General features: G+C 42.9%; 1 protein-coding gene across 1 annotated transcript in view; it reads right to left on the reverse strand.

Moving 5' to 3' along the window:
- Positions 1-13,878, reverse strand: part of LOC136844011 (uncharacterized) — a 117,046-nt gene extending 103,168 nt beyond the window's left edge. Inside the window, exons 1-4 of the mRNA XM_067113021.1 lie at positions 13,737-13,878; positions 9,643-9,777; positions 9,146-9,343; positions 7,962-8,059 (exon numbers count right to left, since the gene is read on the reverse strand). Of these exons, the coding sequence (XP_066969122.1) occupies positions 7,962-8,059; positions 9,146-9,343; positions 9,643-9,763 (417 nt within the window). The 5' untranslated portion in view covers positions 9,764-9,777; positions 13,737-13,878. The remainder of the gene's footprint in view (positions 1-7,961; positions 8,060-9,145; positions 9,344-9,642; positions 9,778-13,736) is intronic.
- Between the last annotated feature and the right edge of the window lie 1,867 nt (positions 13,879-15,745).

Genomic DNA, 15,745 nt, shown 5'->3' on the forward strand with positions numbered 1-15,745 from the left:
TGTGAAACTGTAAAGTCACCAATTCGGCGCCAGGATAGTGTTTCGGCGGCGCCATTAATTAAGTCTCCGCTGAGCTTGTTTTCTTTGGTGACTTCCCATTTTTTCTTCAAGCTCAATTAGTCACGCCTAAAACGTGCCAGGTCACATTTTAATCATTTTTACTTTATGGTATTTATACGAATGTCACATTGTGTATCACATGTTTCTTCATTCACAGGCATCAGACTGTATCTATATTGTAGCTCTGTATGTTTGTATTGTAATTTGTACGTTCACTGCATATTATTGTTTATTGTTTCCGACCTCAGGTCACAGTCAATTCCATTGTCTCTCACTGGCCCGGCGCCAGTAAGTCGCAATATAAACTGCCTGGATCTGTAATAGAGCAGTAACTTTTACCTGCTCGTTTCTTTTGACACCTTACAGTGGTGACCCCGGAGTATCCCGGAGCCATTAGCGGACTCACACGGCGACTCAGTCTTGCTCAGGATTTCTCCAAAACGCTCTTAGCGGCTAAACGGCTGCGCTGTAACCAGCGTTTGATGCTGACTCTCGTGGCGTGTACCACCAGCGTCACTAAGCGAACCACGGCGCGCACTGGAAAGTGCGTACTGGCCAGTACCCCACTCCAGTAAGGGGTCAGCGAGCGAGCATGGACGCGGATATCCTCCCTTCATGCAGTTAAACGCCAGACCCCGCGGACTCGGGGTTTACCTCCCCATCACAGCGCGCCGCGCCCCCGCATCGGGCCCTCCCGCAACTCCCACCGGCGCCCGAACACACGACGGCGGGCAACACAATCGCTGGCCGCCCTCACGTAAAAGCTGCCGCCGTTTTACGCAGGGGGAACCCACTCCGATGTGGCTGCGCGCAGGGTGGAGAGCCACTTCAGAATCGCTGGACCACGGACGAAATCCTACAGAGCCAACACAGTGCTCAACGCCCTTCCGGAGGCGTACAGAAAACTCATCTCGCGAAAAAGTTCAAACACACCCTCCTCATACAGCACCACAAAAAGTTCCTCCTCGAAGCTTGCTCCTGCCCCATCGCCCGGCGGCCGCCCGTGCTATCGACCTTACCAATAATCCACGCCACGACCTCCAATCCAAGAGAGCGCTTGGGGCATGGTCGTAGATCTCTGTCAATACCAGTCTTGGGCGGCTACAAACAAGCGGCAGGGAGATAAGCTTCATACGGAAATCTTCCTTCGCCAACTCCTCCCGGAAGTAATGGAACCAGATCGCTCACTACACCATGCCTGTCGGGGACCTCAGAGGCGTAATAACACCTCACAGACTCCGTCAAGGCTTCACAGCGGTAAAACCGGCCACGGCAGCCGGTCAGCTCCGTCCAGCCTGAGAGGACGTAGAGCAACCCGTCAACGCATCGCCAGAGGCGTCCACCGAACCACAGCGGGCGGAGGTCCCCGGGCTTCTGTCGCTGCTACACAAGTGGTTCGAAAGGACGCCCGAAACTGCTCCGCCCTGCTCGTTCAACCGTTCCGCGGGGGTGGCGGCGGCCAGCAGGACAGGCGCCATGGCAGCCGAAGAACCCAGGGCCTCAAAAACAGTAGGTTTTTACGTCCGCGACGTCTCCGGCAGGATGATGCTGGTCGACAGGAGCCTTAAGTCGGTCTTCCCAGCATCCAGAGGACCGCAACCAGACACCAGACGGCCGCTTTCTGACGGCCGCCAACGGAACCCCATCCTCTCCCACGGCGCAGGCTCCTGTCCGATCTCCATCCTTGGCCAGAGTTACTCCTGGGACTTCATGTCGCGGACGAACCCCACTCCTGGGGCCGATTTTCTGGCGCACTTCGGCCTGCTGGTCGACGTGGCGCAGCGCCTCCTCGATACCGACTCCTGCCGGTCTCTCCGTTAACGGCGGACCCAGACCCACCATCAGCGCCGTCGCTTCACCAGTATGCACCTTCTGTCGGAGTTCCCTGAGGTGTTTAGCCCGAAGCACGCCAAGTCCCCGGGGCCCCAGCCAAGCTTACGGCATATACCACCATATAGTGACTAAAGGGCCCCGACACATGCGGCGTTCCATGACTTCCCCCTCAGCGCCCTTCAGGAGGCGAAAAAAGCGTTCGGAGATGGAACAGATGTGGCATCTGCAGGAAAGCCTCAGTCCATGGGCCTCCCCCTCCACATGGTGCAGAAACCGGACGGCTCCTGGAGACCCTGCAGCGACTACAGGCAGCTCAACATTGGGCAACGGAGCCCGACCCACCCCTCTACCCAATATGCAAGACCTCACGGCCTCCTTTCATGGGGCCAAATATTCACTCAAATTGGACCTTCTTAAATCTTATTTCCAGGTACCTGTTGCGCCAGAGGACATACCAAAGAGCCATCATCACGCCCTCTCGGGTCCTATGTGTTCGCCTTCTCCACCAACCCGGGCTGAGGAACGCCGGGGCCACTCAGCGGCTCATGGACAGCATCCTGGGACCTAAAATTCTCGTCTGCTACATCGACGACATTCTCATATTTTCCAGGTCTCACAAAGCGAACACCAGAGGCACATCAAAGCAGTCCTCCAGCGCCTCCAAGAAAACGGCCTAGCCGTCCGTTTCGACAAAGTGTACCTTCGGCGCCCAGAAAAGCAGAATTCCTGGGTCACGAGGTGTCCGACAGGCGTCCGCCCTCTTACATCGAAAGTGGCAGCCGAGCTGTTCGACACCCACCTCCATCAAGGCCGTCCAGGAGTTCCTTGGGATGGTAAACTTCACAGGCGGTTCATCCCGGGATCACGTGACACCACGCCCTGACGGAAGTCCTAAAAGGTCAACCAAGTCCCTGTCTTGGGACCCAGCCAGCAGCAGGCCTTTTCCTGGCCGGCGCCGCCTCACCAAGGCAACTTTGGCACACCAGGATCCCAAGGCTCCCCTCCAGCTGACGACAGACGCGCCAGTAACGTTGCCTGCGGTGCTGTTCTGGAGCAAATCATCAACGGCGCCCCAGCCCATCGCCTTCTTCAGCAAGAAGTTCAGTCCCGCAGAGTCCCGCCACAGCACCTTGACAGGGAACTCTGCGCGATGCTCATGGCAGATTCGGCACTTCAAGTTCCTCCTGGAGGGACGCCCTTCACAATCTTCACAGACCACCAGCCACTGGTTCACGCTTCACGAAGCAGGGGACGATGGTCTTCAGACAGCAGCGCCACCTCTCAGCCATAGCCGATTTACCTGTTCCGTCAGGTACCTCCCGGCAAGAAAAATCCCGTAGCAGACGCCCTCTCCAGAGTCGAGTTGAACGCAGTGCAGCTGGGTGTAGATTACCAGGACCTTGCCAGAGGAGCAGGCAGGCTGACCAGAAAACCCAGCATGCCGCACCGCCATCACATCCCCTCAAGTGGCGGGGCGTGACCCTCGCCCCGGAGGCCCAGCCTGCTCTGTGACATCAGCACAGGCCAGCCCCGCCACTTTGTTCCAGCCTCACGCCGCCAGGTATCGGGCATCATTCACGGCCTCTCCACCCTCCGGCAGGAATTAACAGCGCCAAACTGCTTTCCAAAAAGTTCGTCCGGCACGGGGTGCAAGCGACGCCGTTGCAACCTGGGCAAAACAGTGCCTGCAGTGCCAGACCAGTAAGGTGGGTAATCACACGCATCGGGGTAGGCGAGTTCCACAGCCAGGCGCCCGCCATCCACATCGACGCTACGGCGTCGCCGGGCCTTCCCATCAGGGCGGGATCGGTGATGCCTCTCACGGTGGTAGACCGTTCGAGGTGGCGCCCAGCCACACCCATGCAGAAGCCATCGCCAGCGCGTGCGCCGAGGCCCTGCTCTCCAGTTGGGTTGGCGCGGCGCCCCGGACCACATCACAAACCGACAGGGCCCTTTCCTCTCCGAGTTGTGGTCTGCCTGGCTCAACTGCTGGAACCACGCACCCACACCACCACAGCGTACAATCCAGCGGCCAACGGCCTGGTTGAAACGGTTCCACAGGTCCCAAAGTCATCCCCTCATGGCCCGCCACCGCTGAGGACTGGAAACATCAGCTGCCATGGGTCCTCCTCGGGTTGAGACGCCTCAGAGCTGACGGCACCCCATCCGCAGCTGAACAAACCTGGGAACCCCTCGCGGTGCGGAGAGCTCGTGACCGGATGATAGCCTCCCCATCTCTGCAGAGGCTCCGCCGGCGTGGCGGCAAGTTCGCCTTGCAGCACTCCACATCGACAAGCAACCACCTTCATGCCGCCACAGCTGTCAACCGCCACCCACGTCTTCGTCCAGAGTCGACGCCATCCGTCCACCACTAACTAAAGCCCTACAGGGGGACCTTCCGGCGTGCTGGGGCGGAACAGCAAGGTGTTCGGGTGGCACTCCCAGGCAAGAACGACTGGGTTTCCATAGACCGCTAAAGCCGCCTTCCTGTCGGAGAGTCCCGGCAGCGACGCAGCACCCTTCCGCCCAAAGCGACTCCAGCACACCCTCACCCCCGCAGCGCGTCGCCAGGAAGGAACCGCCCAAACAGCAGCCTCACAGGCGGGAGGCCCCTCAGCTATCTTCAGGAGCGCGCGGCACCCTTCAGCGTCCCAGCAGATACAGGGATTAATCAGACGCGTCCCTCGTCTTGGGAGTATTTGTAAAGTCACCACCCGGCGCCAGGATAGTGTTTGTGGCGCCATTAATTAAGTCTCCGTGAGCTTGTTTTCTTTGGTGACTTCCCGTTTTCTTCAAGCTCAATTAGTCACGCCTAAAACGTGCCAGGTCACGCATTTTAATCATTTTTACTTTATGGTATTTATCCATGAATGTCACATTGTGTATCACATGTTTTCTTCATTCACAGGCATCAAGACTGTATCTATATTGTAGCTCTGTATGTTTTGTATTGTAATTTGTACTCGTTCTGCATATTATTGTTTATTGTTTCGACCCCTCAGGTCACAGTCAATTCCATTGTCTCTCACGGCCCGGCATCAGTCGCTCACTGGCAATATCTTTGCCTGGATCTGTAATAGAGTAGCAGTAACTTTTACCTGCTCGTTTCTTTGACACCTTACAAAACTTCTCTTTTGGAGTTGTGTGCCTTGTAGCCGCCCACGTGGTCCTTAAGGTTGTACTTTAGCTTAATGTATGTTAAATTTAAATAGACTAATTTTGTAATAAAACTGTGAAAAAACCAAAAGAATCTTGCTGGATCTTCTGTTGGATGCTTACAGATTTTTGCCCTTCAGGCCAAGTTATCCCGAGTCAACCAACATCTCGACGCAGAACTAGTCCGTCGGAGGTAAAAATTCCCGACAGTGGATGTGGTGTTGGTGAGGAAATGTGCAAGAAATGCGAGGAAAAGAGGAAAGTTGGACAGTACAACCCCTTAAAGTATTCTGATGGGAAACAGAAAATTGCAGGCAGAAGATTTTTCAGAAATGCAATACGCAAACTGGTAATGCCACGAGCAGGGGCAACAGATGACTCGTGGGGAGTATGACGACAATTTTTCAGTTTTTGCAACAAATTAGCCCTCACGTTCCTCTTCAATAATTAGTGTGTGGGCTTCTTTAAGTCTGTATACCTCATATCTCCAGCTCCTTGGCCTTCCATGCACTAATCTCAGGCTGCCAAACAGCATTGTGTGTGTGTGCAAGGACCAGAACTTTTCCAAGTTGCAAGAGTATTTACTGCTGTATTTATTTTGCAGCTTTGGAATAACTATTTGATTACATTTCTTAGGTATTTTGATAAACTAGATACTTTCAGGATCTTTATGACATGAAGAAAACTGTAATCAACAGTCTTCAGTAATGTAAACAGCACAGATTAAGGAATTATTAATCATTCAAAGAGTAAGCACATCAATTTTATTCAAATGTAAATTCAAACATGTTTTATGGAAATATTTGTGATGAAACTGAATCCAGTGAAAAATAAAAAACGTGACTTGATTGAATAGATCTTCTGCCTTTAACCTGGTACTAAATAGGCATAAAAATGGTCCTAAATCATTTCTGGACAAAAGTAAACCTAAGGACTGATGAGACTATTATGTTAACCATGAACTCATGGCCCAGTCAAGGCATGCAAATGGTAACACGTTTATGACAAAATGGCTAAATAGCGACATTAACAATAATTGTTAGAGTTTTGCAATATCCGGTTACTTAACATATTACTGTACATCCGCGCCCCGTAAACAGCCGAAAAAAATTCTATTACTTGTAAAAAATGAAGAATAGATAGACATAGCCAAGACAATTTTTGATATCACACGCGAATCTGGGCCACGATCGTCGTTGGACGCTAGGTAAGGTCACTTATCCCAAAATAGCAGCTGCGAAATAAAAGAATAAAATTCTCAAAAATGGTCCCAGTCTACCTTTAATCTGGAATAATACCGATTTTCACTTAAGCTAATGCCCTGAATTTGGAAACTAATTACAGAAAAAATGAGAAGTGCTTTCACACTCACTTTCTCACATATCACTAAATGAAACTGTGCTGGTAATGAACCATCTTACTTGCTTTACCTATTTACTCATAATGCAATTGTGATGTCACACTACCATTTTGGAGGTCCTGTGTTTTTTTATAGCAATATCTGACAACAACCTAAAAAATCAAATTAACATAACGTCTAGATGCTGGATATATATTGCTTATGGTACATCAATCTTAGTACTGCATTGTGTTTACCTTTCAACTACTCTTGGAATAGTGAAAATCACTGTAATATGTCCGAAATTGCTTGCAACACCCTATTTATGTTTTATGGATTAAAGGCATTTTATTATTACAATCATATTAAGTATTCCTTCCTGCAATCTTCTGTTTATAGCCTAAGACAATGAAACAGAGAGCAGTCCTTCCCCTGGATCCTTGATGCTTGTCTGTTCGTCAATATACTGACGCGTGCATGTCTGGCGACTCCAAGTGCACTCACTTTGGGAATGTTTACCCACCTTACCCAGTCAGGGCAAGCTAAGTCTGAGTAAGAAGAGAAGTGAGCAGTGTGCGGGTCAATGGGACTTAAGGAGGCGTCAACCAACATGCTTTCCCCTGGTTTCCTTTATGAAGAAGAATGTGTAAGGAACGCCAGCGACACACGAACAGGCGTAAAATGCAAAGAGGCCAGCCAGAGTCATCCCTTCGACCATCGGGGTGTAAAACTGGAGGACTATGAATCCCATAAATGTGGCAATGACAAAACAGATGCTGCTAGCCTGCAAGAGGGAAGGAATATGGGTTGTTATGGAGATGTGTACTACCACCAAGATCAGCAATACCTAAAAAGGTAATTATAGCAATGTCCAAATAGTTCATAAAAACAATAACTAACCCAATGAAAGCATTATTTAAGTAGTAGATTCTAATGCTGTACAGGATGGATTGTTATTTTATGAAAGGCCAAATCAAATAACCACAACAGGAATGCAGTTAGAAAAGTATCTGATCTGAAAACGTAAAATATCAATTTTGCTTTATTACAGTTATTAAAATTCAGCAATAAAACTCTGGATTTACTTCTAGTCTAGTGCTTATACATATAAGAAATCCATAACAAAGTACCTGAGGGCGAATAAAAGTGGGGAAATATTCATTGCTGAGAATGAAAGGAATAGGATTCGCTCCTAGAACAACTGCTGCCTGGGAAATCACCAAGCAGACAACGGGGATCCAACCGTAAGGGTTGGTCTCTTCTTGCGTATCGTCACTTAAAATACCGAAGTAAGCAGCCATTACTGCCAAGGGTACGCTCATTATGCTGTAGGACATAATTAGGCTCTTTCTTCTCCCTAGTTTATCGATTGGGATGCTTGCAAAAGCGCTGGCCACAAGCTGTAACAAATTAGATCATGAGGGCTACATGGAGTCTCATGGGTGAATTATCAAGATATCTTTTTATTGAATGGAAAGTTGCCTTGTTACAATTCTTCAGAAGAGAAAAAATTTGTTTTGGAAGCATCTTGTGTGAATTTAAATGTGCTGTGATGACATTTTGGAAGTCTCACCTGCACAGATGAAACTATAACAGAAGCTATGCTGTTGTCAATGGTAGACCCCGCCTCGCTGAATATCCTTGCAGTATTGGCTGCCACAACATAATACCCTGAAATAAAGATATACTGTATACTAGTCAGGTAAATCAAAATCCTTATGTTGCCCTAGACGAAAAGCATCTTCTAAAATTTTTCTCTTCCCCTCTCAGGTACCTGAGAGGTATACTTCCTGATCAATGTAGTAACCAGTATTTTATTATACGAATAATTTATTCAGAAATCGGGAATAAATCGGCAAGTTCCTCTCGATAGATCCTGACGATTGTAATTAAGCGTATAATACTCTTGATATAAGGGTGTCATGACGGGTTGCACAGGAGGTTAATATTCCGAAACGGATGTATTAGTAATCAGTTTAAGCTGAGTAATTACATTTTTGTTGTACTACTGCAGTATCAATTAACCCTTTCAGTTACCGACACTTTCTCAAACTTTGAGATTCACCCAGCTTCTGTAGGAAGCTCCATAAACCTGTTTCTCTGGGTTTCCAGTTAAGCCTGGGAAGAGGCCCATGAAACGCAACTAAAAGAACAACTGCTACCTTGCAGATAGATTTTTGAAAGTTCAAAGGCTAGCCCACTGCCGATAATGGTGGTTAACAATTGCAAGGGCATGCAGTTGTAAAAACTGTAAATCTTTGAACCTTAACTTTCCTAATCTACTCCACAAAGTTTACCTGGAATCCTCCCATATCAACCTGTCCGTTTTGGACTGTAAGTGATTCATCTTTTGCTTGGTAACTATGCTTACTGGTGTGATAAACTTTCTGATGATTTGAAGAGCAGGAAGATATAGTTGCAATACCCAAGTCCTCTATACTCAGCAACTCCCCTTAAGTTTCTGGGACTTCAAATTCAGGGGTTCGGCGTGTGAACCACATTCACCACGATACATTTTCAAATCCTGTGACGATAAGGTAATTTTTCACTTGTGACTCTTATATTGCGCTAAAGTTCCTATAATCGGGTTCCTATTGACGTTAAATAATGCTCAATAGCTGATTTAGATTAGAAAGAGTAAGTACAGCACTTGCCGAGTCAAAATACAATTCTAGAATGCTATTTGCCTAGACTGACGACCAAATTTAGGTGTAAAATTAGTTGGTGTATGTATCTGACTCACTCACTCAGACAAACCTGTAAAATGCATTATGACGAATAAGATGCAGACTCTAGCTAGATTTATGAGTGGTTCACGAGTGACTAGCTCCCTCCAGGGTGAACGATTGTCTTCGGTTATTTTATTCATGTTTTTGTAGACTTGGACTTCAGCCTCGATGTCTGCGTATTTCCCCCGAAGTCTGACCAGTGCTTTGCGAGCATCCTCCTCTCGACCTGAAAGTTGTCGGTTAACAATGGGAGATTACTTATAACAACCATGGATCAGTTAGAAATAAAACGACCATATTTCATAGTCATTTTAGGAAAGGTACGAAACAATACAATAATGCAAATACTACGGTAGTAGGTTAATACAATTACATGGAAATCTTCATAAAAATGACGTTTAGTTTTGTGTAAATGCATAGTTAATTTAGAATATATATACCACGGATTCTCGATGAGTCTTTGTAAAGATGTGTCTCTACTACTATTTCTATAATATTTACTCCTCATATGCTTAAGTAATTTACCTTGGACGATTAAGACACTCGGACCTTCGGGCAACCAGACCAGAGACAGAAGAAATACAATTGGGAAAATCATCAATAACAGACCAACAGTATAGTACCTGAAGGCGTAGCCAAGAGCCATTGTCACAACCTGACCTGGAGGGTTAGAAAAAGGACTCTGAGATGGAAGAGTTAGTTATAAATGATTTGTTTAACCAGACCTCTGAACTCTTTTAGGGTTCTTCTCGGGCTGGAAAAAGAAAGGGGGAAAGAATACATAAAAATTAAGTAACTAAATAAATAAATAAAAAAAGGAAAAAAATTAAAATAAAATAAAAAATCGAGAGGGAATGAAAAAAAGGAAAAGAAAAGGAGGAAAAAGGGGGGGGAGATCATATTTTATTTATCAATTTAATTTTGTTTAAGAAGAGAATGACATTATTAATTGAAGAGTTATTACCTTCAGCTAGAATATCCTTTATAAGTGCCTCAAGATTACCGTTAGCAATGGTAATAAGCAAAGCTTTCTGAAGCACAGGTGTTCGTAACACCTTTCTTCGTGTTAGTCGTTAATGGTAAAGAAAAAAGCCACGACACAAAACAAAGTTTAAGTGAATAAAAATAAAATAGGAGCTTTCTACCTCCACTAGGATCCTCTTCAGTAAAGCTGAAGAGGACCTTAGTGAAGGTCAGCTCCTATTTATTTATTCACTTTAAACTTGATTTAATAAGTGGCTATTTCTTCTTAAAGTTTATACATATTATACGTAATGTGTCATCTAACAGGGACTGCTTTGGAAATATTTCAATAACTGGTTTAATGGCATGGGTCTTTAATTTTTTTTAGATAAGTAGATAACCTTGCATATATTCAAGAAAATGTTTATTAATGACTTAAGAAATTTACTTTTCTAATAAATTTATTGCTGTTATATCTTGTTTTTCCTGACGCTCTCCCATGATACAGACATACCGTGAAATAATTTAAAGTTGTACCTTCAAACCAGGAAAATCAAACAATTCTCTTGGCAGTTGGTCTATATCAATGCCAAATCTTAACGTAAAAATACACGACATCCTAGTAACGATCCAAATTCATTTGAAAGGTAAAATAAACTTTTTTCATGTAATGGTTGAAGGTTCCTTTTTCAAACATAACACAAAATAAAATGAGAACACAACACTTCATTTTGATCCTAATTTGGCTTTATATTGTTCAGTATCAGCTGTCATTGGGGACATCTTTGCATTACTCATGGCAATGAGAGAAAAATTTTGCTCTTCATCTTTCTTTGTTTCTTACATGTTCCGTAGTTCCCTCTGACTTAACAAGCCCAGCATAATTTATAAGAAAATGTCACTGATTCTTATACATGTCTAATTTTAAGAATTTTCTACTTGTATGTTTTATTATATAACAGGTCATTTACAAGAATGTTGATTAATTTTGTATTTACAGCACAGAGCGTTTCAAAGGGTAGGCTCACGCGGCAAAGCAAATTATGCATAATCAAACAAGAGATAAAAAGATAATACTAACTTGAGTCAGTTGTTAACAGTCCTGAGATTAATGCAATTGCACTACTGTCTGATGATAACAATTGAAAATAATAGCAGGTAACTCTTCCCGGGAGACTGGACGCCCAAAGTTTTTTCATCCTTACTTCAAGAACGTTATTTTTTGTAAAAGTCTCATAATCACGAGTCACTAAAACGGTGATAAATCCAAACTGACGTAAGTGTATACACACACACATACACAACATAAATTTATACATATATATACACATATATATAATATATATACATATATATATATTTATATATTATATATAAATACACAAATTGGAACTTCAAAACTTTAAGTGAATATGCAATTCATTACTACCCTAATAAAATTCTCCTTGTATTTTAACAATTTACTTACATTTTTATCTATTTATTAATTTGTTAATTTATTTTTCTTTTTTAATGAGTGACCTCTTGATTTCTTTTTTCTTTCTGTATTTCCCATTACCTTCTGTTACTTCTTTCTAATGAACACCATATTCTTTGGAAGCTTGAATTTCAAGTCAATGGCCTCTGTGGGCCTGTTCCAAATGAACAGGGTCCATCTTTTGATTAATAATACTACTGAATACATATATACATGCATATATTTTTATATATCTTTTTTATTATATAATTACACTAACATCAGTGTGGATTTTTTCAACAGTGTTATTATTCTTAAAGAAAGAATGACGAAGTCGCCCCCAACCACACAAGAGTTCCTCAACAACATACCACCACAATGCCACTGTGATAATGGCAGCCATGGTGCCCTGACCTCGAGGTCAGCCAGTTCAACGACGTATGTGTTGATGGAGATGCTGGACCACCACCTGAATCCAGATATGACTCTGTCACAAAATAAAAAAACTGTAATCACATTATCATCAATGCATACTTAGGGACATCCTGTGAGCTCACTGGGGTCCATCAGTGGGTCCCTTTACTTGTATATATATATATATATATATATATATATATATATATATATAGTATATATATATATATATATATATATATATATATATATATATATATATATTATATACAGCCGTATTATTTTTGTGAATGAGACAGATGTCCGGAAACGTTAGCAATAAAGAAATGTCATTACTTGTGATCGTCTTCCTCTACCCTTAATCCTATGCATTAGAGACATTTCTGTATATATATATATATATATATATATATATATATATATATATATATATATATATATATATATATATATATATATATAATGTATATGTGTGTATACAAACGTCATAAGTTTGTGAACGAAAATGAGTTCAATTGCTTATTAGCAATTACCGAGTTTTTGCATTTTTTTCCCCTCAAGCAAAACATTTCTTCAAAGATATCTTGATCTCGTACTCTCAAATGTTCTCATCACCAATGAGAAGAAATTGTAACGCATAAGATCATTATTGTTATGAGGAGTGAAATTAATTTTTTGGGCGTCGATGGTGCCAGATTGTGGTACTGAATCAAATAACTGAATTGTTTTCATAAAAAGAAAACAAATGAACTGGAGGCACCTTGTTATCATCATTTGTGGGCAAGATACAAAATATTTATGTACGACTCTATAACTGAGGGTCCCGTCAACGAACTTCAAGGCAGCAGCCAAATGACTTCGCACTTGCAGGTCATATTTCAGCAATTAGAAGGTGAATGAATTACTTAAACTCTGAAAAAGAAATAAATAAAAAGAAAAGCGGGATGTTTTAAAATGGCAAGAATACCCCAGGCAAAAAAACTGTTTCTGCTAAAGACACAGCTTGGTTACATAAGTGTGGTAAGGAGTTCAGAACAATAGGACGACTGGTGTAGACCTTCGAACTAGGACCTACCAATCAAGATGATGCATTTCACACAATCATTGGAAGGTAAGATAAAATACAATATGCTATAATCATGAAGCTACAAATGTCGCTTAATATCAAATTCATGCTACCTCTGGAATATTCCGATGGAGAATTATCACCGAAGGGGAATTTATATAAGTGATAAATGGATTTGTACCGTAATGGGACACGGAACCTCCATTGCGACTTATTCAGCGATTCCAGTTGACGTTACCACTGTGCTATCAAGAGAGGTATAAGTCATTGCCGAGTCAGCTGTTAAATCTTATGTTGGTGACCCGCTGATTTCTGGTCCACTGATGGGGAAGTCAAATCCGATGCGAACTTATTATCTGGCATATTCTTTATAGATTTAATTTTTAAGGTAAAATAATAAAAAGATAAATGTAACACCTAACAATATGATATACCAAAAGAATGGAGCCCGTAATTAACACGGATCCTCCCATATGACAATGTTACTATAAACAAACAAAGAGTATAAATATGAATACATTACAAACACCATAGGAGAAAATTGTTTTGATAAATAAAATAACAAGATTCTTCATAAAAAGGGAAGCGAACACATCTCACTCTCTTTATGTATCCAAGTCATCATGGGAAGCAGCTTACCATGATGACTGGGATACATCAGATGAGAGAGAGAGAGAGAGAGAGAGAGAGAGAATCTGACCTTCAAATTTCAGTCCTTACCTGGAAATCAGCATTCCAGCCACGCCAGGTAGGAGGACAATTCCAAGCCACCCTACGACCATAAGCACCCCAGACGCAGCCATACATAAACGGCGTCCCCAGCGCGTCATCACCAAAGCTATGACACAGGCACCGGGAATGGCCGCTAGACTTCCAGGCTGCCTGAAATGATCATGTAATAATATAAAACAAATAAATCACACACACATATATATATATATTTATTTCATATCATATATATATATATATATATATATAGAGAGAAATAAAGATTATATATATATATATATATATATATATATATATATATATATATATATATATATATAATATATAATGTATAACTGATTCACGAAGATATGGCACGTGACGAATGTGTAAATAAAGGCAAATGCCACGAAGGAAAAATGAAACAACGGAGTGGTTGCTAGGCCTTTCGACACACGGTCCTTTATTACCAGACTGATGAGAAATATGAAAGTAAGTTAACAAGAAAGCTTGTACAATTGACTGGTGACATACACATATCCCTGGGGATGGGGATTATAAGGAACAGATGCACCTGGAGTCCAACATAGGTGAAGAATTATAACTATAACCAATTTATGAGCGGACTCCGAGCCCATTTGCGACGTTGCCAGATCCTTCTGACCATTTTAATCCACACCTGGTTTGACCTCTTTAATCTATGGGCAGACTACATGATAAAGAGAAAGGGTAGTTTAAATCCTCGTTAAAGCAGATTTGACTGGTCAAAGTATATAATCCTTTTAATTTCATGCAGCACTTTACGAAATGATTCCTTGCAGCCACCAAACCCAATATTTTCTTTCACTTGTTGTAAAACTTTGTCTATCGTCAGAATTTCTTTCTGCATAAAAGCCAATACAGTTCGCCGATAACGCATCGATCGAAATCGTCCATATTTGTTACATTTGCTTTGATCTTTTCCTTTCTTTTTCCCTAAAAACCAGCTCTCCAAATTCTTCTTCCGTTTCTTTAGCTTCCTTACAAATCTGATGCAAAGTAGTTTTTGATATCTTCATTGCATCTGTGGCACGTTTGACTGCTTGATTGACACGGCGTGGGGAACTCTCCATGGTGTTTACGGAAGCTTGCTGTGCGAGACAATGAATACGGAAGATTATCTCGACCCATTTTATACGATTTGACTAAGGGTCTCAGTGATCTGACCCCAAGTGAAGAAGTGGCAGCAAGTTTGCCAAATCGCCAAGTTTGTCATTTTTCTTCCCTTCTCTTAGTGAAGCGAAGGCAGCCGGATTAAGGAGAATTGGCAGCGCTGAAAATGGTCTGGGAGTCCGCTCATAAAATGGTTTGACTTTAGTGGACCTACCAATACAAAGGCAAACCTTTGACAGGTTTTACAAAGGATTAGGCTCAACTGGCTCAAAAGCAGGGAGGAGTCAATTAAAGGATTATACAGGGGAAGAGACTTGTGAGAGAGGTGCGAAACAATAAGCAGGAATACAAGTACTGCTAGTTTATTGATGTTGTTTTAGATTTAGCTGGCCTTGTGCCAGCACGGGCTCTTGCTCCTAGAGCAGCCCATAATAGTTTATTGATGAAGCGATCCGCTTATAAAGCAGCATGCGGACGTCTGCGTACTTCGCAGAGACCACGGGTACAAAGATTTACAGGTGACCTGAGGTCAAACTAATTCTCTACAAAACAGGACAGGTTCATACAGAAAACATATAATGATTAATAATGTCTGATGTGTTACAAAAATACTCCGTTACATGTACATAATGCATGATCATTTGGAAAGACAATAAAATATACAATTTACAGTTATGGTTATAATATGTGTTCGGTCGACCCCAGGTTGAATGTGAAGGCACCGCAGAAAACGGGATGTTCACCGCAGAGAATGCGTTGAGCGGGGACTTTACACTACCACCAAAAATGACTTGGAATGAAACATTTACAATTTTTGCAAAAATTGTTATAGTTTACCAAAAGGAGAAAATGTGTTGTACTTTTATCAA

Source organism: Macrobrachium rosenbergii, chromosome 12 (assembly GCF_040412425.1).
Source record: "Macrobrachium rosenbergii isolate ZJJX-2024 chromosome 12, ASM4041242v1, whole genome shotgun sequence".
Classification (NCBI taxonomy): domain Eukaryota; kingdom Metazoa; phylum Arthropoda; class Malacostraca; order Decapoda; family Palaemonidae; genus Macrobrachium; species Macrobrachium rosenbergii.